The sequence below is a fragment of the Myotis daubentonii genome, chromosome 3 (genome assembly GCF_963259705.1).
Source record: "Myotis daubentonii chromosome 3, mMyoDau2.1, whole genome shotgun sequence".
Lineage (NCBI taxonomy): Eukaryota > Metazoa > Chordata > Mammalia > Chiroptera > Vespertilionidae > Myotis > Myotis daubentonii.
Genome location: NC_081842.1, coordinates 79,137,757 through 79,162,080, shown reverse-complemented (window position 1 = coordinate 79,162,080; position 24,324 = coordinate 79,137,757). Strand labels below are relative to the sequence as shown.

Below are 24,324 nucleotides of genomic sequence, written 5' to 3'. Positions count from 1 at the left end.
GTGAATTAGTAATTCTCCAGTGGTAACAAGCTCACAATGGCAGTGATTTTCAATAAGGTTGAGTTGTGGTAAAGGCGTGGAGGTAAAGAATTTCACTGTGTTGTAACTATAGCCTGGGACATGCCCTTCCCCACCGGAGTGACTGTACCAGACAAGGCTTGTTCATCTCAGGTCGGCTACATTGGACCTGCATGTAGAAGCCCAGGCCCTTGTATTTTACAATTAAAACAATGATAGTTCACAGTGAAGGTCTTCTTTGGATTAAAGCTCATGAGCTTAATGTTTGCATGTTCAATAGGTGTATTCTGCCCTGACTCTTAATTTCCCTCGCAGCACTTTGAAGATTATTTTCCAATTTTGTCTTTGCATCTAATATTGATGAGAAATATGTTAGTAATTTGGCATTTTTCTTTCTTTGTAAGTGATGTCTTTTACTGTGAGCTTTTTCATTCTTGATACTCTAAAATTTTCCTACAGTGGATCTTTTTCTCAATTTCTCTTTGCTCCTAGAGCTATAAATTAGATCTTTCATTGGAACGCCATGTCTTAAAATTTAAAATACCATTTGCTATTCCTTTGGCTGAGAACTTCTCAGCTTACTTCAATATCTTGTTTGATCAGCTGTGTCTACTTCAATAATCAACCCATTTGTTAACCGGAATTTTTCCCAAGGTATATCTAATTGGATATCATTTCAAAAGAGATAGTTCTAAGATTAAATTTTTTAAGATTCTGTCTCAACTCCAGTTATCTGCTGTCTTTTCAAATTGAGTTTATTCGAGTGACATTGGTTAACAAAACCATAAAGTTTCAAGTATACAACACAACAAAACATCTGCATCAGGCACTCACCACCCAAAGTCAAGTCTCCTTCAGTCCCCATTTGTCCCTTTTTTGCCCACTTCCAGTCCACCCACCCACCCCCTTTTTCTCTATCAGCACACTGGAGTCTGCCTATGTGTCTTATTTTTTTGCTTATTCCTTTAACCTTTTTTCATCCAATCCCCTCCCCTCTGACAGCTGTCAGAATGTTCTATGTATGCTTCTGTTTCTATTTTGTTTCTTAAATCATTTTTTGTTGATAAGATTCCACATATAAGTGAAATTATATGGTATTGTCTTTCTCTGGCTGGCTTATTTCACTTAGCATAACAATTCCATTATATGTTGGCTTTCCTCAAGTTTAGGAGGTGGCACTATCACTATTATCCAAACTAACTAATATGTAATCTGAGAAGGTGCTGTTCTAGATACTTTCACATACTAATTTACTTAATCCTCTAGTGAACTTTATGCAACTACTATTAACATAATTTAAAGATGACTAAACTGAGTCAATGAGTGAGGGAGAAACTTGCTCAAGGCAATGGTGCTAGTAAGTTTAGAGCCAGGACACAATCCTATAGAGCCCCCTTTCTTCCCAGTGAACTAGCCAACCAACTTGCATGCTCATTGCTTGCTCCTGAAAGTAATTACCCCAATAGTTGCTAGCTTGCCCACAGTGGATGGCATTGGCACATCCACATAGTTGTTTGTAGTCTTACTTGCCTGTGTAACTTCCTGGTCCCTATGCATACCTCAGGTTATGAAATGGCACCTGGTTTGCAACTGCCTGTCCTCTGTAAATCTCTCAGGTGAGTCATCATTTCTAGGCCAAAATCTCTTGTTTTCAAGGTCAGCTTCACATTGATTAGAAGAAAATCCTATTATCATGTAAACTTTAAACATGTAGTATACAAGTTGAAGGAGAGGAAAACATTAGTGAGACCTAAGGTTTACTACTTAATTTCTACTATATCTACTTGGACTGTTTGAAGTTCCCAAATCTTGACCCTGCATCTGAGTGCTGCTGGGATCATGGCAGAAGAAGAAAGGTGCTTTTTTTTTTTTTCTTTAACTTTAATGCTCAGGAAGCTTTAGCCAAACTTACATTGATGGAATTAAACCTATTTTGTGCTTCAGTATCAATCTCTTTATACATAATTATGATGCAAATACAGAAATATTTGTTCACACACCCATGAAGGAAGCAGTCTTCTGCCAAATGGAGAAGATCACGATTCTAAGCAGCTGATTTGGGACCTACTACAGTGGGAAGACTTGCTCTGTTGCCTTCAGATATTGGGTCTATTTGTTACCTGACACTGCAGTAAGCTCTTTCAATGGGCCGTTCCCTCCTGGGCCTGATTTCCTAATTTCTCATGATATACAAGCTGGTGCTGCAGGTAATTTGTGTTCCTCTTCTGTTTATCCAGGTACTTTCCCATTGGCGGTCGAACGACCCTTTCACATGGGTAGCCTAAGACCATCCTGCATATCAGATATTTATATTACGATTCATAACAGTAGCAACATTACAGTTATGAAGTAGCAACAAAAATAATTTTATGGTTGGGTCACAACATGAGGAACTGTATTTAGAGGGCCAGATTGTTGAGACCCACTGCTTTAGAACCTTGTCAGCAACAGGAGGCAATCAAAAATCTTGCTGCCCAAATCATAGCTCATGGACCTGCAGCCCTGGGAGCTTGTCAGAAATATAGAATCTGAAGTCCCACTCCATTCCTACTAAATCAGAACCTGCATTTTAAAAAAGGAAGGGAGTTCATATGCACATAGAAGTTCAAAGAGCACTGATCTGAGACATTCAAGACCTCCAGGTGAGTACAAATATCCACTTTCAATGAGTATTGAGTGTTAGGGCATCTCATCAAAAGCACAGATTAATTTAAACAAGCTACTACTGCCGTGGTTTCCCACCCTGTTTTTTGTTTGTTTGTTTGTTTTTATCACATGGAGATTTCAAGTAGATGCCCAGACTCGATTCCTAAAGACTGAGATGTGGAATAAGGCTCAGGTGTTTGTATCCCTTCAGAGCTCCTAAGTCAGTCCAATATGCATCTAAGGTTGATAACTTTTGTATAAAGAAATTTTCCTCACTTTGATTTCCTGAGATACTAAGGGTTTGGTGAGAAAGAAGTTACCATCACAAGGTGGAATGTTTACCATTAACCAGGAAGACTTTAGAGAAGTCTGTAGGATAATAATTCATCATTAACATTCACTTTTGCAGGGACCATTTAGGACAGTGGTTCTCAAAGTATGGCCCCTGGCCAGCAAGCAGCAGCATAATCTAAAACTTGTTAGAAATGAAAATTCTGGAACACCGCATGAAAGTGATTGAATCAGAAACTCTAGGGCAGTGGTTCTCAACCTTGGCTGCACATTAGAATCACCTGGGAATCTTTTTAAAATCCTGATTTCTGGGCCTCATCCTCCAGAAATTCTGTTTCTTTGTTATGGGGTGGGGCCACAACATTAGTAACAAAGAAAGAGAATCTCCAGAGGATGAGGCCCAGAAATCAGGATTTTAAAAAGATTCCCAGGTGATTCTAATGTGCAGCCAAGGTTGAGAACCACTGCTCTAGCGGGTGGGGCCCAGAAGATTGTCTCCATGTGATTCTGATACCCATTAACATTTAAGTACTCCTTGTCTAGATTTAAAAGCCAGCAGCAAAAGTCATTTTGTTAATTATCTAGAGCACATTTTTCCTGGGAAGTATTCCCCATCTTGTGATGAGTTGCATTCTTTCTTACCAGGGCACCTACTTCTCCCACCTCCAATCTACTCCCAGAAGTTGGTTCATATACTTCCTTGGGGGAAAGAAAGCACGTGTTGGATGATCCACTCTCTTGGACCCACTTCCCAGAAGCAAATCATAATTCAGGAAGTGAAAGATGACATTGCTTTCAGAACCAGTGGCTAACTCCTTACATCACATTCATCGTCTTCATTAGCCATGAGCATCAGGTCTAGCAGCAGCTTTGTTAAGCGCTTCTCCAATTCCAGAGAAGACTCTAGTGCAGTGGTTCTCAACCTTGGCTGCACATTAGAATCACCTGGGAATCTTTTTAAAATCCTGGTTTCTGGGCCTCATCCTCCAGAAATTCTGTTTCTTTGTTACTAATGTTGTGGCCCCAGGTTTTCTCTATGATTTCTCTCATGTTTTCTCTATGATTTGAGAAGTCTGATCTACTTCATGAATAGAGAAGTAGTAACAGAGAAGATTCATTAGCTTTAATATATTCCTGTTTTAAAAAACAATTTATGGCACATCATTTAGGTCCTCTGGGGAATCTAAGAAGATGGACTAAAATGTGTTCTTTGACTATAAGGGACATAACCCCCACTCCGTAAGGCGGGGACCTACACAGTTGATCTTAAGACAGGATATCATGGAGGTTCTGCAGTGTGAAAGTATTAGGATAAACTACCCCTAGTCTCTCCTGCTTGGACATATTTTCTGAAATACATGATGTTATAAGCCTTTCCCCACAGCTTGGGGCAGAAGTCCAGCACTTGCAGAGCAAGATAAGAAGAAATCCTCTCCACCTGACTGACCTGTGCACTCTCCTCCACTTGACTGACTCATGCACCCACATACTGACCCTCTTTTGCACTTCCTACCCTATATAAGAGAGCCCAACCATCCCCTTGGGGCTGACACTGACACTCTGACTCAGCCTGTGGTGAGAGAATGTCATAAAATTTCTTAAACACTCACAAGGTCCCTTGGCCTGGCTCCTTTCAGCACCAACCTAACACAAAGCACATGCAGCTGAGGGGATTATGGAAGATTTTACGGATAAATTGGCATTTGAAACTAGTGTTGGAAGGCAAGTAAGAATGTAGGGAAACAAAAATGGAAGAAGGGCATTACACCTGGAAAAGGAGCGCACACAGGCTGTAGGGATTAGACATCAGCATGGTTTCTACACTCTGCAGGAAGACTGCAGTGGTCCATCCTCAAATGGTCTCCCAGAAGTTCTTATCTGCCTCAACATATATCTTTTTCATTAGCCTCCTTTGAGAGTAGAGATTGTTTTACTTACCTTGGTAGCCCCATAGCTTTTCAGGAATAATTTTGTAAATAATAGGTATGGAATCAAATTATTAAATAAAAGTATAGTTTACGTGGGCAGCTGTGTGATTTCTCATGGTCTGGTGGGTTCTTAGATCTAGCCTAAGCCCTGTCTGATGGAACTGACATAGAAGTGGCAGGTCACCAAATCCATCATTAGAGAGCAGTGAGGAGTCTGAGAATTTCCTGAGGGACAGCTATCCTGAGAGAAGGAGCCAAGCATTCTAACCTTGGCCCAGGCACAAGGATAAATGACATCATCAAAGGGAAGAGGTATTTACAAAAAGTCCTACTATTTGTCAGTTTTGTTTCCTGACCCAACCCTGCCCTTGTCCCTAATTGAATTCATGCCTTAGTCCCGGAAGGCACTTTAAGCAGATGCTTCCCAAACTGAAATTTGTATATAAATCACTGGTGCTCTTGGTAAGCTGCAGATTCTGATTCATGGGGCCTGAGATTTTCTAACAAATCTGCCAAATGTTGCTGGTCCAGGGACCACATTTTGAGTAGTAAGGGTTTACGTATAGTCCTAAAAAGCTATTTCAATAAAAATGTGGTAAGATGTGGAACACAAATGGCACTACTGAGGACCCCCTCATAGGAGAGAAGGGGACCATCCCTGCTGCTTCTCCACAGCCCGCTGCAGTGCTTGGCATGCCGGAGCTCCCAGGACCCCCATGGCAGCACCCGGGGGAGGCAGCAATGTCATGGGGCTCGGCAATATCTAGCCTATGAAGGTTACAGCAGGGGGATGGGAAAGATGATGGTAGCTGACTAATAGTTAACTGGTTTTGCTCATAGTATGTGTAAACCTTAACCTGAACTCCCAATAGAATTTGGGGAAACTTTTGAGGAGATTAGGGTCCTATGTGAACAGGAAGACAAGTAAAATCTGGATTATTACTGTTAATGTGAGCCCAACTACAGTGTAGTAAATCTAGCCCTTATCAGTTTTGCACAGTGGTTAGGGCACTGGCCTATAGACAGAAAGTTCCCAGGTTTGATTCCTAATCACCCAATAGGGGTGGGTTTGTGTATCTCTCTCACATCAATGTTTTTCTCTACCTCTGTCTCTCCCCCTCTTTCTTTTGTTTGGGGTTCTCTGCGCTTCCTGGACTTGTAAGTATATTTCTTTCACCAGGTGGGGGAAGTTTTCTGTCATTATTTCTTCAAATAGGTTTTCAATATCTTGCCCTCTCTCTTCTTCTGGTACCCCTATAATTCTGATGTTGGTACGCTTGAAGTTGTCCCAGAGGCTCCTTACACTATCTTCATATTTTTGGAATCTCTTTTCTTTTTTCTTTTTCAGTTGGGTATTTTTTGTTTCTTTGTATTTCAAATCTTTGACTTGATTCTTGGGATCCTCTTGTCTGCTGTTGGATCTCTGTAAATTATTCTTTATTTCAGTCAGTGTATGCTTAATTTCTAGTTGGTCCTTTTTCATGTCCTCCATGGTCTCACTATACTTATTGAGGGACTCATTAAATTTATCCGCGGTTTCCATAAAATTCTTGAAAAACCTTATAAACGTGGCCTTGAACTCTATATCCAGTTGTTTGCTTTCCTCCGTTTCTGCCATTTGTGACCTGTTTCTTTGTCTCCGCATTTTGGCTGCTTCCCTGTGTTGATAGAATGGCTTTGTGTGCTAGGTGTCCTGTAGGGCCCAGTGGCTCAGCCTCCCCAGTTACCTGAGGTGGACACTCTTGGTGCACCCCCTTATGGGCTTTGTGCACAGTCTTGTTGTAGCTATGCCTTGGTTGTTGTAGGCTCACTGGGAGGAATTGACCTCCAGGGCAATTGGCAGTGAGAATCAGCTGTGTCTGCAGTGGGAGAACTTCTGTGCTGAAGACACCCTCCTGGGGCAAGACTTGCTTCAGTGGGGCTTTGGTGCTCACTGAGACTGCACCCTGAGTGTGTCCCTTATGGATCTGAGGAGTTGTGATCTGGATGGTCCCCCTCTGACCACTGGGTACAGTGGCTCTTGGATCTAAGGAGGTGCTAATTTAGCCTCTGCCTGAGGTTACACAGTAGGAACTACGAAGAGAACTGCAGATTCCCCTTCCTTTTTTTGGAGTTTGGAAGTGCCCTGATGATGCTCAGCTGTGTAGCAATGCAAGCCGCTGTGGGGCCTTGGGCCTTCTCTTGGAAGCTCTGGGTCTATCTGGCCCGGCTGTGGTTAGGTAGTTACAGGTTGCAAATGGCCAGGGCATTCATATGCAAAAGCCTCTGCCGCAGCCTGGGCGGGGCGGGGTCTCAAGGAATCAAAGGGCGGAGGAAGCAGCTATGGCGGAGCCTCAGCCCTGCCCTAAGGAGTCGCGAGTCCCAGTGTCCCGGCAATGGCTGCAAGCACCTCTGAGGGAAAGCTGCCCTCAAGCTCGCCCGCTGCCAGAGAGACCAGTTTCTCCCCGTATGAGTGCTGGGTCCCCAGAGACTTCCCGGAACCGGATTTCAGAGCCGTGGGGAGCTTGTGTCTCCCTCCGGATTCAAAAAGACAGCCGCGTCCTCAGGTGCCAGACCCTTTTCGCGCGCGCGAGCCCCCGTACCTCTGCACTCCACCTCTGCAGCTCCTCTGGCTCTCAGTGTGCTTTTCTTTCCTTCTAGTTGTAGAATTTACACTCAGCCAGCTCTCCTGTAGTTCTGGATGAGTCCGGCTTGTGTTTTTGATGCATTTATCAATTGTTGTGGGAAGCAGCAATTTCCCGGTGTTTATCTATGCCGCCATCTTAGTTTCTCTCCTCTCCCCCTCTTTCTAAAAATCAATGGAAAAATACCTTCAGGTAAGGATTAACAGGAAAAAAAAGATAGTAAACCTAAGAGATAAAGATTTTACTTACTTACTGGAAGATAATGATAATTCGTATATATCTGAATAAATCATCTGAAGGTCTTAAGAAAATATAATATCTTTTCATGTAAACATTCTATGATTCTACCATTCCATCTGGGCCAAAACACAGAACTGGGTACATTTGAAGAAAATACTCTTGTTCTTGAGAGTTAAAATATTGTTTAGAAATATTGCTATCTAATCATTTAATAACAATCTCACAATATACAGAAAAAAAGAGAGGAAAGAACACATCAGCAACATCAGTAACAATTGTGTTAATATGGTAGCTTTACAAGTTATTTTTTCTATTTTCCATAATTTTTTACCTTTTGTATTTATAATATATTTTCATTTTGATAAAGGAGCCTAACAGCTACCTTTCTAGAGAATTAACACAATGGAAGTTCCACATACATTCATATTTATGAACTTATTGTTTATTCTTATTACAATGTAATGCTTGATCACTGTAACTATTTCAAAATTGCAGAAATATATAATACTAGGGGCCCTGTGCATGAATTCGTGCACCTTGAAAGGAACTGTGGGCTGCAAGGTTGTGGTGTGCACAGGGGTGGGTCTTGGCACATCCTCCATGCCCCCTCCCGGTCCCTCCTGCCATGGCCCCTGGTCCAGTCCCCTGTCTGCTGGTAGCCCCACTCCCACTGCCACTGCTCCCACTCGCTGACAGCGCCAGCCCTGCTCACACCCACTGACAGTACGGAATGATTGGGGCTGGCTCCAGCAGTGGCTTCCAGTGTGGCCGGCACCATCAGCAGGTGTGAGCAGCAGCTACTACCCTGATTGCCCCTCAGGAGCAGGAGGAGGTGGAGAAGCCTTCAGGAATGATTGGGACTGGCAGCTGCCGCTCACACCCGCTGATGGTGCCGAGCAGTTGGGATCCAGCACCAGCTGCGGGTGTGAGTGGGGCCGGCGCTGGCACAGTGGCTCTGGCGCTGGCAGAGGGTGTGAACAGGGCCATCACTGGCAGCGGGTGCAAGAGGCATATGCCATCCCCGATCACCCCTCAGGAGCAGGGGGAGGTGGAGAAGCCCTGAGGACGATCAGGGCCAGCAGCCGCTGCTTGCAACTGCTGATGGCGCCAAGCGATTGGGGCCAGCACCAGGCACTGGCAGTGGGTACAAGCAGAGGCTCCGGCACTGGCAGCAGGTGCGAGTGCTGGGTCTGACTATGGTGTGCAGGAGCAAAGAATTTTCAGTAACCACCAGAGGCTTGCCCTGATGACAGCGACTGGTGCCCTGCCTTGGTCTGGTGTCCCCGCTCACCTGCTCACCATCCCGCTGCGGCCAATGCCCACCATGTTCTGTGCTCTGCCATCCGCCGTGTTCCATGCTCTGCCGCCTGCTGCTGACACCTGCCATGTTTTGTGCACGCCCCCTGGTGGTCAGCGGACATCATAGTGACCGGTTGTTTGATTGTTCGGTTATTCCACTGTTCAGTCTATTTGCATATTAGGATTTTATATATAGCTGGATAGTGAGAGCATTGTAGTTCCAATATATATTTAAAATTTAATTTGATTCATAATGCCACTATTAACTTTTAATAACCAGATGAATTGACTTTTTAATTATGGAAAATGCTCAGACTGATTTATACACCTCCTCCCATGGAATGTGCTTGAAATACAAAGACTGCTTTTAAATAAAGTTATACAGTTCCTTAAAAATGTCTAAAAATCTAATCCAAACTTTCTGTCCTTACAGCAGCAGTTCTCAACCTGTGGGTTGTGACCCCTTTGGTGGTCGAACGACCCTTTCACAGAGGTTGCCTAAGACCATCCTGCATATTAGATATTTACATTACGATTCATAACAGTAACAACATTACAGTTATGAAGTAGCAACGAAAATAATTTTATTGTGGGGTCACAACATGAGGAACTGTATTTAAAGGGCCAGAAGGTTGAAAACCACTGCCTTACAGTGTTACTTGACCTTGTCATCTCCTGCCGGGGTCCAACCCCAGCAGGTCCAGGGGTCCCCAAAGGTGTGGACGGAGTCGGCGAAGAAGGAAGGACACGGAGACAGTGTTCAGTTGATCAGCAGCCTAGCCAGGATCTCTAGCCAGGATCTCCAGCCAAGTTCTGGTCTCGATCTCCAGAGAGGTTCTGCTTAGGATCTCCAGCCAGGTTCTGTACAGGTTCTCCAGCCAGGTTCGGTCACCAGGTTCTAGTCAGGTTCTCTTGCCATGTTCTATAGTCAGGTTCAGTCCAGGATCTATTGCCATGTTCTCTCCAGCGAAGTTCTTCTGTCTCCAGGCTCCGTGTAGGTTCTGTCTTCTGAATTCTGTCTCCTGAGTTCTGTGTCTTGCTGTCTTCTGAATTCTGTCTTGTTACATCTGTATTTATACCAGTTGATTCAATCCCATCAATCTCTATTCCAAAGGTTAGGGCGTTTCTTATCTCCATTCCAGGGAGTAAAGATTATGTAGCTTAAGCATGATTGTTCGTAGTTAAAGTGATTAATTACCCGCCTGGCACTTAGTTAAGGGGTTTTATTCCCTCCCTAACTTCAGGGGAAAATCCCTACTTGGGGAAACAACCTTTCTCAGAGATGACCTTGGTTAAAACACATAGTGCCAAGAAGGTGAGCAAACATATTAAGAAAAGTATGCCATATATGCCAGGTCCCCTGAAACAGCAAGCATGGACTGGCTCCCGGCAATCTCCCTAATGATTAAGGAAGAGAGAAGGGGCTCTCTTCAGGACTTAATTCTAAACAAGAAATTTTTATCTTTAAAATAAAATATCTTTAGGAGAGTATTTTTATTCCCTTTATTGTATCCTTTATGCACATATATTTATATTACCCATCTAATCTAATAAAAGACAAAAAGGGTAATTAACCGTACCTCCACTATGCTTTTCATTGGCTAATCAGGGCAATATGCAAATCAACCGCCAACAAAGATGGCGGTTAATTTGCATAGGCGCAATGATGGGAGGCGAAAGGGGAAAGAGGAAGAACAGTGATTAGCAGCCCAGGTGGCAGGCAAGAGCTGGGGGGCAGGCAAAGGCCGCCTTTCCCCACCCCCCAGCCGGTGATCGCCATCAGAAAGCCAAGCAGCAACCCCAGACTCCTGGGCCGAGGTTGCTGGCTGGCCTGCCCCATGATCGCCATGGCGATCAGAGGGCGGGAGAGCCAGGGCGCAGGCCAGGCGGCAACCCCGGACCCCCGGAACCTCTCTTAAAGGTTCTCTTAAAGCAGTTGGCGAGGGACCTTGGAGAGCCCCAGGGGCCCCTGTGCCAGCAAAACTGAGACCTGGGGCGGCTCTCTCCCAGGAAGGTCCAGGGAACAGCCACTGCAGCCTGCCCCCACACCAGCGCAAGGCAGGGCACCCTGGGCCCGAGGACCCACCCCCTCCCAGAGGCCCCTCGCTTGCTCATGCAGCCCTGGTCACGTCACCGGAGCAGCTATAAGGCACAGAAAGCACCAGGGACGGCCGCTTGGCCCCACTTGCATTTGCAAAGACAAGGCCGGAGGGTGTGAGGGCCGGCTCACATCTTCTTCTCCCTCCTTTTGCTCCTCCTCTGGCTGCTCAGCTCGCCCAGCTTCTTATCCAGGCTCCTCTGCAGCTGGGCCCTCTTGGCGGGGTCCAGGGACCGGTCCTTGGCCCCACTGCGGCGTACAGCACTGCCTCCCGGCTGATTCTGTGCTGGGCGTGGGCGCGGGCCCTCTCCCCACAGCCATGGGTCTCGGGCAGGCAGTGGGGCAGGCAGTGGCAGAGGCAGTAGCGGTGGCTGCCGTGTGGGCAGAGCTGGCCCAGAGTCACGACGCTGGCCCGGCACTTGGGGAGGCCACAGGTGTTACCAGCCTTCATGGCGGCCGAGACCAGGGCGTCGAAGTCCTCCGTGGAGGGCAGATCCAGGGCCGGGGTCCTTTTGCATCTTTCTTCTTTTTCTTTTCTGGTAACTTCCGCAGTCCCAGTCCCGGGGCCGTGGGCCTTCCTTGGCTCGCTGCTCCTGCCTGCCCCTCTCCCTCTGCAGTCACTCCAGGTGCACAGCCCTCAGGTCAGGTCCACGCTGCTCGGCTCTCACGGGGGGGGGGGGGGGGGACGGGGGAGGGGGGGCCTCCGTCTGCACGGGGCTGGAGGGCTCGGGATGGAGAGGGGCTTCGCTGTCAGTCCCTGCCGGGACGGGGTACAGGTGGGACTGGTGGAGCCAATTTTTTTTTCTTTCTTTCTTTCTTTTTGGCCGTGTGCACATAGCTTTAATTCTTAAATAATTTATACTCTTCTAAAAAAAAAAAAAAACAACAACTCTGTGGCCCCGTGATCGCCATGGCGATCGGAGGGCGGGAGAGCCGGGGCGCTGGCCAGGTGGCACCCCGGCACCCCAGCACCTGACATGCAAAGGTCGGGGATGAAATGACTTTTCCCAACCACATCTGCAAATATCCTGGGGAAGGCATCACGGAAGAGTTCACAACTCTCTTACTTGGCAAGGAAGAAAACAGTTGGCAACGGAAACAATCACTTACATCAAAGTTAAGGTCCCTCTGGGTAAAAAAGAATATTTCCAACGTAAAGGAGGGAGCAGGCAAAAATAATAGGTTCTCATGACTTCCACTGAAGATTGAGCATATGACAGAGTCAAAACGAACATACAAATTAAAACAGACAGTGGAGCCGAAACCGGTTTGGCTCAGTGGATAGAGCGTCGGCCTGAGGACTAAAAGGTCCCGGGTTCAATTCCGGTCAAGGGCATGTACCTGGGTTGTGGGTACTTCCCCAGTGGGGGATGTGCAGGAGGCAGCTGATCAGGCAGCTGATCGATGTTTCTCTCTCATCAATGTTTCTAACTCTCTATCTCTCTCTCTTCCTCTCTGTAAAAAAATCAATAAAATATATTTAAAACAAAAACAAAAAACAGACAGTGGACATTCAAATGACCTGAATCAACTGTCATTATTTGTCCCAATAGCAGCAATGCTTATGTGATAATATAGTTTAACAGACATACAAAACAAGTCACATGATAAGATAGGTTCGGCTTCTAAAGTAAATTGAATATGTTCTTTTAAAATTCTAATGTCCTTCCCTCTGACTATAATTCTTAATTTTCCAATCATAAAATTACCACAGGTGATCCAGTAATATGTAGAACTCCAGTAACCTAACTTATTTAAAAAAAAAATAAACATCCCAACCATTTTTAAAATATTTAAATTGATATTTTAGGGTTAAAATTATAGAAAATATTTAGATCCAAATATATTTTCTGAATAAAAAATATTTCAGTTTTTGATTAAAAAAACGTAAAAAAATGTATAAGTGATACATTTTCCCAAGGAACTCTGAATTAGTACCTTTCCCTCTAACTTTCTTCAAATTGAGAGAATCTATGGAGTTCCCTATACTACACAAGTTTTAATGAAAGAAAATAAGACTTTCTAAGAGCATCAAATACATGTTTTCTTCTTTACAAACATATAAACTCTTCTCTCTCTCTTTAAAATATATTCTTACTGATTCAAAGAGGAAGGGAGAGGGAGAGAGATAGAAACATCAATAATGAGAGAGAATCATTGATCGGCTGCCTCCTACACACCCCGTACTGGGGATCAGGCCAAAACCTGGGCATGTGGACTGACCTGGAACCAAACTGTGACTTCCTGGTTCATAGGTCGATGCTAAACCACTGAGTCACACCGGCCGGGCTCAATTCTTATTTATAAATTCATTCCAAGGACATATACAGCTTGAAAAGCTTTGGAAGCAGTTTCAAAAAAAACTAGCTTTTAAGTAACAAGAAACCAGTTATAGAAGAAAGTTTAAATTAAAAGAAAAAATTGTTTTAATTTATTCAAGAGTGGGAACATCCTCCATGAAAATGTGTACCTTGACTGTAGATGGCTGGGTGGCCATATCACACCTTAGGAATTCAAATACTTTTTACAATGAAAAGATAGAGAGTTTCATCTTATTTCTCTCCCAGAGTAGATGTCTGTCAATAGAAGGTGGACATCAATAAAAGGAGGGGCTTGCACAATCAATCCAGAAAGTCAGCAATCTATGAATAATCCAGAACCCGTATTTATCTCCTCTGCCACACACCCTCCCTCCCAGCCAGTGAGCAAGATAATTACTCTCAAGTCAAGCTAAGTGCCCCCCAGTCACAGTGGCCCAATGCTGACATACAAAGCATACAAATAATTCTCACTCTGGCATAAAAGTGACAACTTTCTTGGAAGAAAAGCAGATACTGTAAATTTCTAAAAGTCTTTCTGAAACACTTTTTAAAGTAATTTTTACTTCTTTAGAAAAAATGCATACATGGCAAACCATCTGTAATAAAAGGCCCATTCTATAAAATTTTACCTGGTCCTACTCATATCTGCAATCATAACCATATTTACAGACAAATATATCTATACCAATAAAAGAGTACTATGCTGATTAGACTGGGAGACCTTCCAGGAGGCCTTCCAGATGTTCTTCTGGACAAAGCCATGGTGGCGGGGCCGAGGTAGAGGCGGTTAGAGGCCAAGAGGGGAGGGATGTTGTGGGTGATCAGGCTGGTGGGGGTTGGGGTCATTGGGGGTAAGCAGACCAGCAGGGGGGCCAGTTGGGGGCAAGCAGGCCATCAGTGGGGGTCAGTTGGAGGTGATCAGGACAGCGGGGGGGGGGGGCAGTTTGGAGTGAGCAGGCCAGCAGGGGGCGTAGTTTGGGATGATCAGCCTGGCGGGGAGGGGGGGGGTATTTGGGGGCAAGCAGGACGGCAGTGGGGGGTGGGGGGAGGGCAGTTGGGGGCGAACAGGCTGGCAGGCAGAGTGGTTAGAGGCAATCAGGCAGGCAGGCAGGCAGGTGAGCGGTTAGGAGCCAGCAGTCCCGGATTAGGAGAGTGAAGTCCGACTGCTGGTTTAGGCCCAATCCCTGTAAACTGGCAGGACATTTTTCGAGGGGTCCCAAATTGGAGAGGGTGCAGGCCAGGCTGAGGAACACACCCTCCCCCATGCACAAATTTCGTGCACCAGGCCACTAGTTAGTTTATAAGCTTCATGAGAAATGGGCCTAAGTCTTAGTTATCTTTTTATGTCTCTGAGCATTTAGTAGAGTGTCTTGCCCATGGAAAGCACCAAATAAATAATACTGACTAAACAAATTAAAAGAAAAAGAAACCTAATATTGAAATTTGTTGGTTGTCAAGGAAGAAACCAACAGAGCTAGATGAATACTTTGCATGTCATAAAAGCAGATTTTAAGTTTCCAAAAATCATGGAGAGGAAGAAAGCCAGAAATTCCATGTCGTGAGTCTTTAAAAGAAAAGATAGCATTTAACACAACCTGGGGCACTGAGTGCATTCTTAAATGTTTACAGATGAAAGAGTGAATAATGAAGTAATTGATCAAAATAGCAAACTGGTAGGCTTTAAAAGCTTAAGTCACAAATTAATTCTGGTGACAAAAAGAGAGATGGCATCTACAGAAACCCCTGTGCCTACACACATATCCTGCAGCCTCTACCTTCCATTCTCAGTGAAGCTTTCCTTTCCTCTAAGTCATGTTTTCTGACATTTCAGTCTGGGTTTGGTATCCCCACCTTTGTGCTCCTTGGTTATAGGAATTCATTCTACACCTTTATAACTGCTTGCTTATCTGTGCCTTCTCTCCTAGTTCAAGAGCTCCTTGAAGGCACTTGTGTTGTGCTGTGGAGTTGCCATCATCTAGCATAGAAGAGGAAACAGCAGGTCATTATTAGATATCCATTCACTGTGAATGAATAAGTAAATGGTCACAAAAATATGAAAGACAAATACATGATGAGACTAGAATTGTAAAAGAAATTATCAGGATGCATAAACTTTCGCGTGTGTTTACATTTTTAATAGCCATTAGTGGATGAATGTATAATGTAATTATATATATATATATATATATATATATATATATATATATATATACATACACACACACACACACATACATACATACACACACAATGGAATATTATTCAGCCATACAAACAAATAAAATATTGCCATTTGGGACAACATGGATGGACCTGAAGGCATTAGGCTAAGTGAAATAAGTTCAACAATGAAATACAAATATTATATGCTCATTCTTATATATGGAATCAAAAAAACAAAACAACAACAAAAGAAAACTCATAAAGAGAACAGATTGGAAGTTGCTAGAGGAGAGAAGTGGAGGGGTGGGTGGGAGATGGATAAAGGGAGTCAAAAGATAAAACTAAATGAACAAATAAAATTTTTCTGGAATGACAATTTTTAGAAGAAAAATAACCTGGTTTCAAGACCACTCTAAAGTTAATCGAGACAGTTTGGAGTTGGCATAAAAATGAACATACAGTACACCAGCAGACTGAACAGAAGAGTGGGGTCTTAAACCAGCCCCCATGGGGCATTAAAACCCGGTTGAAGTGAACAACACTTTACTGTTTTATTTTCTAACTTTTATTTTTAAAAATTATTTATTTATTTCAGGTTTTTTATCTTTTACTAGGGGCCAAGTGCACGAAATTCATGCATTGGTGGGGGAGAGGGGGCCCCTCAGCCTGGCCTGCACCCTCTCCAGTCTGGGACGCCTCAGGGGATGTCTGATCGCAGTCATCCAGGCCCGGCTTTGTCAGGAAGGAAGTACAGAAGGTTGTCTGGAAAATGTCTGGTCTAATTAGCATATCACCCTTTTATTAGTATAGATTTTTTGTGTTAGTTTTTCTTCATTCTATTTTTATCTTTTATTGTTATTTTATTTTAATTTTTTCCCATCCTTTTCTTCCTGACTTCCCCCTTTTTCATTCTGCTTTCTCCTGTCCCTGCTTTAGTTTTTCTCTGTCTATTCCTTTTACTCCTTGTTAAAAATTAATCTTTATCTGCTTTATTGACGTGTCGTTATTATTATAATCTCTGTTGGCTTACTCGTATATCTCATTTCCTCTCCTCTGCTCCAAGTCCATGCACCATTCTCTTTTCTCTTTCTTTGCTAGTCAATTTTTTAATGCTTTTGATTTTTCTCTCCTCTCTCGTTCTCTTCTTCCCCTTATTGTTTAATTAGTGTCACTCACTAAACACAAACTTACCTACTCTTTTTTCTATTCTCCTTTTCCAAAAATATATCAATAAATGAATAGATAATTTTTTTTAAAAATTGTTTTATCTTTTTGTAGGGCACAGCTATAAGGTTAAGCCTCTGACTGACCTGTTGGCAAAGCCACAAACAAGTCCCAGCTTAGAGGGCACAGTCCTCTTAGCATAATTAGGCTTGACCTTATGAAGCTCCCTAGATCTTACTTGGGTAGCTAATGGGCTGTGGGAGGTGCAGCAAGTGCTGCCAAAACAAGTGAAACTCACAAGAACATTGTAACTATGGTGACCACTACCTTGTTTACCTCTGAGTATAAAATAAAAGCTCAACTTGCTTCTGGATCTCTCTCTGTGGCCTCAGGCAGGCACAGGAAAATCCACCTAGACCAGCCGTGGGCAAACTACGGCCCGCGGGCCGGATCCGGCCCATTTGAAATGAATAAAACTAAAAAAAAAAAAAAAAAAAAAAAAAAAGACCGTACCCTTTTATGTAATGATGTTTACTTTGAATTTATATTAGTTCACACAAACACTCCACCCATGCTTTTGTTCCAGCCCTCTGGTCCAGTTTAAGAACCCATTGTGGCCCTCGAGTCAAAAAGTTTGCCCACCCCTGACCTAGACCCAGCTTATTCTCTTTGTCTGTCATTTCTTCATCCATTCACTGCCCTCACTCAGGCTTGTGAACCCTTGGCTGAGCTGGCTCGGCACATCATTTATTTATTTATTTATTTATTTATTTATTTATTTATTTTTCTTTTCTTCTGATCACTCATTCTCTTTCTACCTCCTCTATACTGAACAATGACCCTTCTCCTATTCATTTAATTCCTTAACCTTACTTTCTGTACATAAGCTCTGCCTCTATAAATCCTGTCCTCTCCGTTTTTCAGAGTATTTGTTATTTGTATTTTTTGGTTTATTTGCTTATATTGTGGTGTTTTCAACTCATATCTATCTATATATCTGTTTTTTTTCCTTGTTCTTTTCTCTCTTACCTTTCTTTTCTCAATACCATTTTTGCCATTTTTTCTCGCCTAATTCTATTTTCTCTGGTGTTCATTTTTATTGGAGTTATTGGTGACATGAGTATATTTGTGTTTTGTTACATTTGTGTCATGTCTTGTCGAGTTGTACTTCATGCTGTTTGGTTTACGTGGTAGAGAGTGAGCCACATAACCAGACACTCTGAGAGGAGACTATATCCACAAATGAGCAATAGCACTCAAGACCCAACTATACCAAGAGAACCAAAATATTCCAAGTAGGGGTCATCCCTAGCATACCCAGCCCAGAAGACCAGAGAGATTGCACCACTGCACCCCACAAAACATCTACTATAGAAGACAAGCTTAAAAAATCTGGGTGACATAGAAGTTTGATCTAATATATAGAAATAATCACAAAGGAACAGCAAAAATAGGGAGACAAAGAAACAACCCCCATATGAAAGAAAAGGAGGAATCACCAGAAAAGGAAATAAACAAAATGGAGGCAAGTAATTTGTCAGAGATTGAATTAAGAGCAATGATTATAAGGACGCTGAAAAGGATGGAAGACAAATTCAACAACATGTGTAAGAATCAAAGGGAAATGAAGAAAAATCAAAAGGAAATGAAGAATGACATAGCTGTAATAAAGAACACAATGGAAAGTTTCAATAACAGACTTAAAGAAGCTGAGGACCACATCAGCAAGTTAGAAAACAAGGTAGGAAAAAACAAACCAATAAAAACAAGCAGAATAGCAACTGAAAAAAAAATCTTTAAAAGGAGGAAAAGAGTCTCAGCGAGCTTTGGGACAAGATGAAATGAAACAACATCGACATAATAGAGGTACCAGAAGGTGAGGAAGCTGAGAAAGGAATAGAAAACCATTTGAAGAAATAATGACAGAAATCTTCTCTAATTTTGGGAAGAAAAAAGCCACACAAGTCCAAGAAGCACACAGAGTCCCAAACAAGATGAACCCCAAAAGACCTACACCAAGACACATCATAATTAAATTGGCAAACATCAACCACATAATAAGAATCTTAAAGACTGCCAGAGAGAGACAGAAGGTTACCTATAAGGGATCTTCTATTAGACTATCAACCAATTTCTCAACAGAAGCACACCAGGCCAGAAAGGAATGGAATGAAAATACAAAGTGATGCAAAGCAAAGGATGAATTTCAAAATTGAAGGGGAAATCAGGAGCTTCATAGAGAAAAAAGGGCTAAGGGAGTTTATTTCCACCAACTCGGCAATGTAAGAAATGCTAAAGGGACTGCTGTACAAAGAAGAAATAGGGAAGAAGGAACACAAGCATAAAGAATTAAAATGGCAACAAATAAGTACCTATCAATAATAACCTTAAACATAAATGGACTAAATGCTCTAATCAAAAGACATAGGGTACCTGAATGGATAAGAAAACATGACCCATATATTTTCTGCCTGTGAGAGACCCACCCAGAACAAAGGAATCACAAAGACTGATAGTGAAGGTATGGAAAAAAAAATGTTTCTGGCAAATGGAAATGAAAAAAGAGCTGGGGTAACAATACTTCTACCTGACAAAATAGACCTCAAAGTGAAGGTCATACCAAGAGATAAGGAGGGCCACTTCATAATACTAAAGGGAGCAATTCAACAAGAGGATATAATTCTGGCAAACATGTATGCACCCAATAGAGGAGCACCCAAATATATAACAAAATTGGAAGATATCAAGGGAGAGATCTACAGCAATACAATCACAGTAGGGGACTTCAATACCCCATTGCCACCACTGGATAAACCTTCTAGACAAAAAATCAACAAAGAAACAGCAATCTTAAATGACTCACTAGATTAGTTGGAATTAACTGATATCTTCAGAACATTTCACCCCAAAGCTTCGAATATACCTTCTTCTCAAGTGCACATGAGACATTTTCAAAGATAGACCACAAATTAGGATACCGGTAAAGTCTTTTTAAATTCATGAAGATTAAAATCATATCAAGCATCTTCTCAGATCACAATGGCATAAAATTAGAAATCAACAACAATAAAAACAATCAAGCACTTGGAGTCTGAATAGCATGCTATTAAACAATGAATGGGTTACCAAAGAGATCAAAGAATAAATAAAAAGTCTCCTAGAAACAAATGACAATGAAAACACAACAATCCAAATTTTATGGGGCACAGTGAAAGCACTCTTGAGAGGAAAGTTCATAGCTTTACAGATCTATCTAAAAAAGAAACACACACACAAAAATAGAAAAACTGGTAATAAATTATTTAACTCTACAACTTAACAAATTAGAATGAGAGCAACAAGAAAAGCCCAGAGTGAGCAAAAGGAAGGAAATAACAAAGATCAGAGCACAAATAAATGATATAGAGCACCTCACCCCCCCCCCCCCCCGGAAAAAAAAAAAAACACCACCAAAAAAGATCAATAAAACTAAGATCTAGTTCTTTGAAAGGACAATTATGATTGATGAACCTCTAGCCAGGCTCACCAAGAAACAAAGAGAGAGGACCCAAATAAACAAAATCAGAACTTAAAGAGGTGAAGTAACAACTGAACCCATGGACATACACAGGATTATAAAAGAATACTACGATCAAGTCTACTAAAAAAAACTGACAACTGCCCTGGCTGGTTTGGCTCACTGGATAGAGTGTCGGCCTGGGGACTGGAGGGTCCCTGGTTATATTCTGGCCAAGGGAATGTACCTTGGTTGTGGGCATATCCCCAGTGAGGGGTGTGCAGAAGGCAGCTGATCGATGTTTCTCTCTCATCGATGTTTTTAACTATCCCTCTCCCTTCCTCTCTGTAAAAAATCAATAAAATACATTTTTTTAAAAACTGACAACCTAGATTAAATAGACATATTCCTAGGAAAATACAATCTTGCAAAACTCAATCAGGAAGAATAAAGAAACCTGAATTAGCAGATAACTACCAATGAAATTGAAGCAGTAATCAAAAAGTTTCCACCAAACAAAAGCCCTAGTCCAGACAGCTTCACAGGGGAGTTTTATAAGACATTCAAATAAGAACTAAAACCTATCCTCCTCAGATTGTTCCAAAAATTCAAAAGGAAGGAAAACTTCCAAGCTATTTCTATGAAGCCAGCATTATGCAAATCCCAAAACTAGATAAAGATACTATAAAGAAAGAGAATTATAGGCCAATATCCCTGATGAACATAGATGCTAAAACCCTCAACAAAATTCTAGCAAATTGGATCCAGCATTACATTAGAAAGATCATACATCTTGACCAAATGGGATTTATTCCAGGGATGCAAGGATGGTACAATATTCACAAATCAAAACATGTGATACATCACATAAACAAATAGAGAAAGAAAAATCACATAATCATATCAATTGATGCAAAAAAAGCGTTTGACATAATCACCACCTTTTCCTGATAAAAACTTTCAGCAAAGTGGGATTACAGGGATCATACCTCAACATAATAAAAGCTTTATATGACAAACCTATAGCATACATTATACTCAGTGGGCAAAAACTAAAACCATTTCTCCCAAGAACAAGAAGAAGACAGGGATGCCCACTTTTATCACTCCTGTTCAACATAGTACTGGAAGTGCTAGCCATAGTGATCAGACAAGTGAAAGAAATGAAAGTCATTCAAACAGGAAAAGAAGAAGTATAACTCATTATTCACAGATGACATGATATTATACACAGAAAACCCTAAAGACTCCATCAAAAAACTACTAGACTTCATAAATAATTAGGCAATATAGCAGGTTACAAAATTAACACCCAGAAATCTATGGCTTTTTTATTTACTAATAATGAACTCACAGAGAAAATTAAAAAAAAAATCCCACTTGCCATTTCAACAAAAAAACTGAGAAACCTAGGAATAAACTTAGCTAAGAAGGTAAAAGACCTGTACTTGGAAAACTACAGGACACTGAAAAAAGACATAGAGGAAGGCATAAACAAATGGAAGAACATACTGTGTTCATGGATTGGCAGAATCAACATTATTAAAATGTCCATAGTACTCAGAGCAATCTATAAATTCAATATAATCCCCTATAAAATATCAATGGCATATTTCACAGACCTAGAACAAACTCTCCAAAAAATTATATGGAATAAAGAGAGACCCCGAATAGCTGCAACAATCCTGAGAAAGAAGAACAAAGTTGGAAGGATAACAATACTAGATATCAAGCTATATTACAACGAAGCTACTATTCTCAAAACGGTCTGGTACTGGCACAAGAACAGACATATAGACCAATGGAACAGAACAGAGAACCTAGAAATCAACCCAAGCCATTATGCTCAAATAAGATTTGACAAAGGAGGCAAGAACATATAATGGAGTCAAGATAGTCTCTTCAATAAATGGTGCTGGGAAAATTGGACAAATACATGCCAAAGGGAAAAAAAAAATGAAACTAGAACACCAACTTACACCATACAAAAAATAGACTCAAAATGGATAAAGGACTTAAACATAAGATGGGAAACCATAAAAATCTTAGAAGAATCCACAGGCAGCAAAATATCAGAGATATGTCCTAGCAATATCTTTACTGATACAGCTCCTAGGACAATGGAAACTAAGGAGAAAATAAACAAATGGGACTACATCAAAATAAAAAGCTTCTGCACAGCAAAAGAAACCATCAACAAAACAGCAAAAAAATCTTACCTTTTATACCAGCATGGATGGACCTGGAGATTATTATGCTTAGTGAAAGAAACCAGTCAGAGAAAGACTTATAGGTATGATCTCACTTATATGTGGAATTTAATGAACAAAATAAACTGTGGAACAAAATAGAAATAGAGGCATGGATACATGAAACAGACTTACAGTTGTCAGACAGGAGGGAGGGTGAAAGAAGTTGAAGAACATATAGGCATAACCCATAGACACAGAGGACTGTGGTGATGGCCAGATGGAAAGGGTGCAGGGGCTGGGTGGAGGTGGGCAAGGTTGGGGGTGGGGATGGGAACATATGTGATCGTGTCAACAATAAAAAATAAAAAATAAGCAAAATATAACCACATCAGTTCTTATAAGAGGTAGACAGGAAAGTCAGAGTCAGAGATTGTAAGTTGTTACACTGCTGCCTTGGAAGATGGAGAAAGGTGCCAGGAGCCAAGAACTGCAGGCAGCCTGGAGGAGGCAGACAAGGCAGGGAAGCAGATTATCCAATGGAAGAAATGCTCCAGAAGAAATGTGCCCTACCGACACCTTCACTTTAGCCCAGGAGAGTCCATTTCACACTTCTGACCTCTACACTGTAAGATAGGAAGTAGTCTTTTCAGGCACTAAGTTTATAATGATTTGTTACAGCAGCTAAAAAAATTAAATTAACTAATATACTGTCTATTGAGCCAAATGGTTCTCCCTGAAGCTTCCACTCATTGGTCTCTGGTCCACTTTGAAAGGTTTAATCCCTTTTCCATATGAGGACCCTTCAGTGATTTGAAGACCAAAATCTTGGCCTCACTAAAACATTCCTTTTTTTCAGGTTTTTTTTATTCTTAGTTCCTTCATCCTTTCCTCATATAACTGACTCCAACTTATTTTGCTTTCCTATTCAAATGTCTTTAAAAAAAAAAAAAGTCCCTCTTTGTTCTGTGGCTTAGAAGAGAATCCTGTTTCCAAATGTCCTCTGACCAACACAATGGTGTAATTCTTTGGTGGCAACAAACCCTGCTGACACCTTTAGCCCATCCCTTATTTTCCTTGAACTTCTATTGAGCACTTGTCATTTGTTGATGATAGCCATTCTGACAGGTGTGAGATTGTACCGCATTGTCATTTTGATTTGCATCTCTCAGATGATTAGTGGCTTTGATTAGTGACTTTGAGCATGTTTTCATATATCTCTTGGCCTTCCTTATGTCCTCCTTTGAAAAGTATCTATTTAGGTTTGTTGCCCACTTTTTGATTAGGTTGTTTATCTTCCTTTTGTTAAGTTGTATGAGTTCTCTGTAAATGTTGGAGATTAAACTTTTATTGGTGATAACATTGGCAAATATGTTCTCCCATGCAGTAGGTTTACTTGTTGTTTTGTTGATGGTTTCTTTTTCTGTACAGAAGCTTTTTAATTTTTTGTTTTGTTTTGTTTATTTTCTCTTTAGTTTCCATTGCCCTAGGAGCAGTATCAGTGAAGAAATTGCTTCAGTATATGTCTGAGATTTTGCTGCCTTTGGATTCCTCTAGTATTTTTATGGTTTCCCATCTTATGTTTAAGTCCTTTATCCATTTTGAGTTTGTTTTTGTGTATGGTGTAAGTTGGTGGTCTAGTTTCATTTTTTTGCATGTATCTGTCCAATTTTCCCAACACCATTTATTGAAGAGACTGTCTTGACTCCATTGTATGTTCTTGCCTCCTTTGTCAAATATTAATTGAGCATATTGGTTTGGGTCTATTTCTGGGTTCTCTGTTCTATTCCATTGGTCTATATGTCTGTTCTTGTGCCAGTTCCAGGCAGTTTGAGAACAGTGGCTTT

At 41.7% G+C, this 24,324-nt stretch overlaps 1 protein-coding gene across 1 annotated transcript in view; it reads right to left on the bottom strand.

Moving 5' to 3' along the window:
- Positions 1 to 2,159: 2,159 nt before the first annotated feature.
- The window catches only part of LOC132229639 (ferritin, heavy subunit-like), a 32,905-nt gene continuing 10,740 nt past the window's right edge, over positions 2,160 to 24,324 (bottom strand). The window contains exons 4-5 of the mRNA XM_059686185.1: positions 11,181 to 11,188; positions 2,160 to 2,283 (exon numbers count right to left, since the gene is read on the bottom strand). Of these exons, the coding sequence (XP_059542168.1) occupies positions 2,160 to 2,283; positions 11,181 to 11,188 (132 nt within the window). The remainder of the gene's footprint in view (positions 2,284 to 11,180; positions 11,189 to 24,324) is intronic.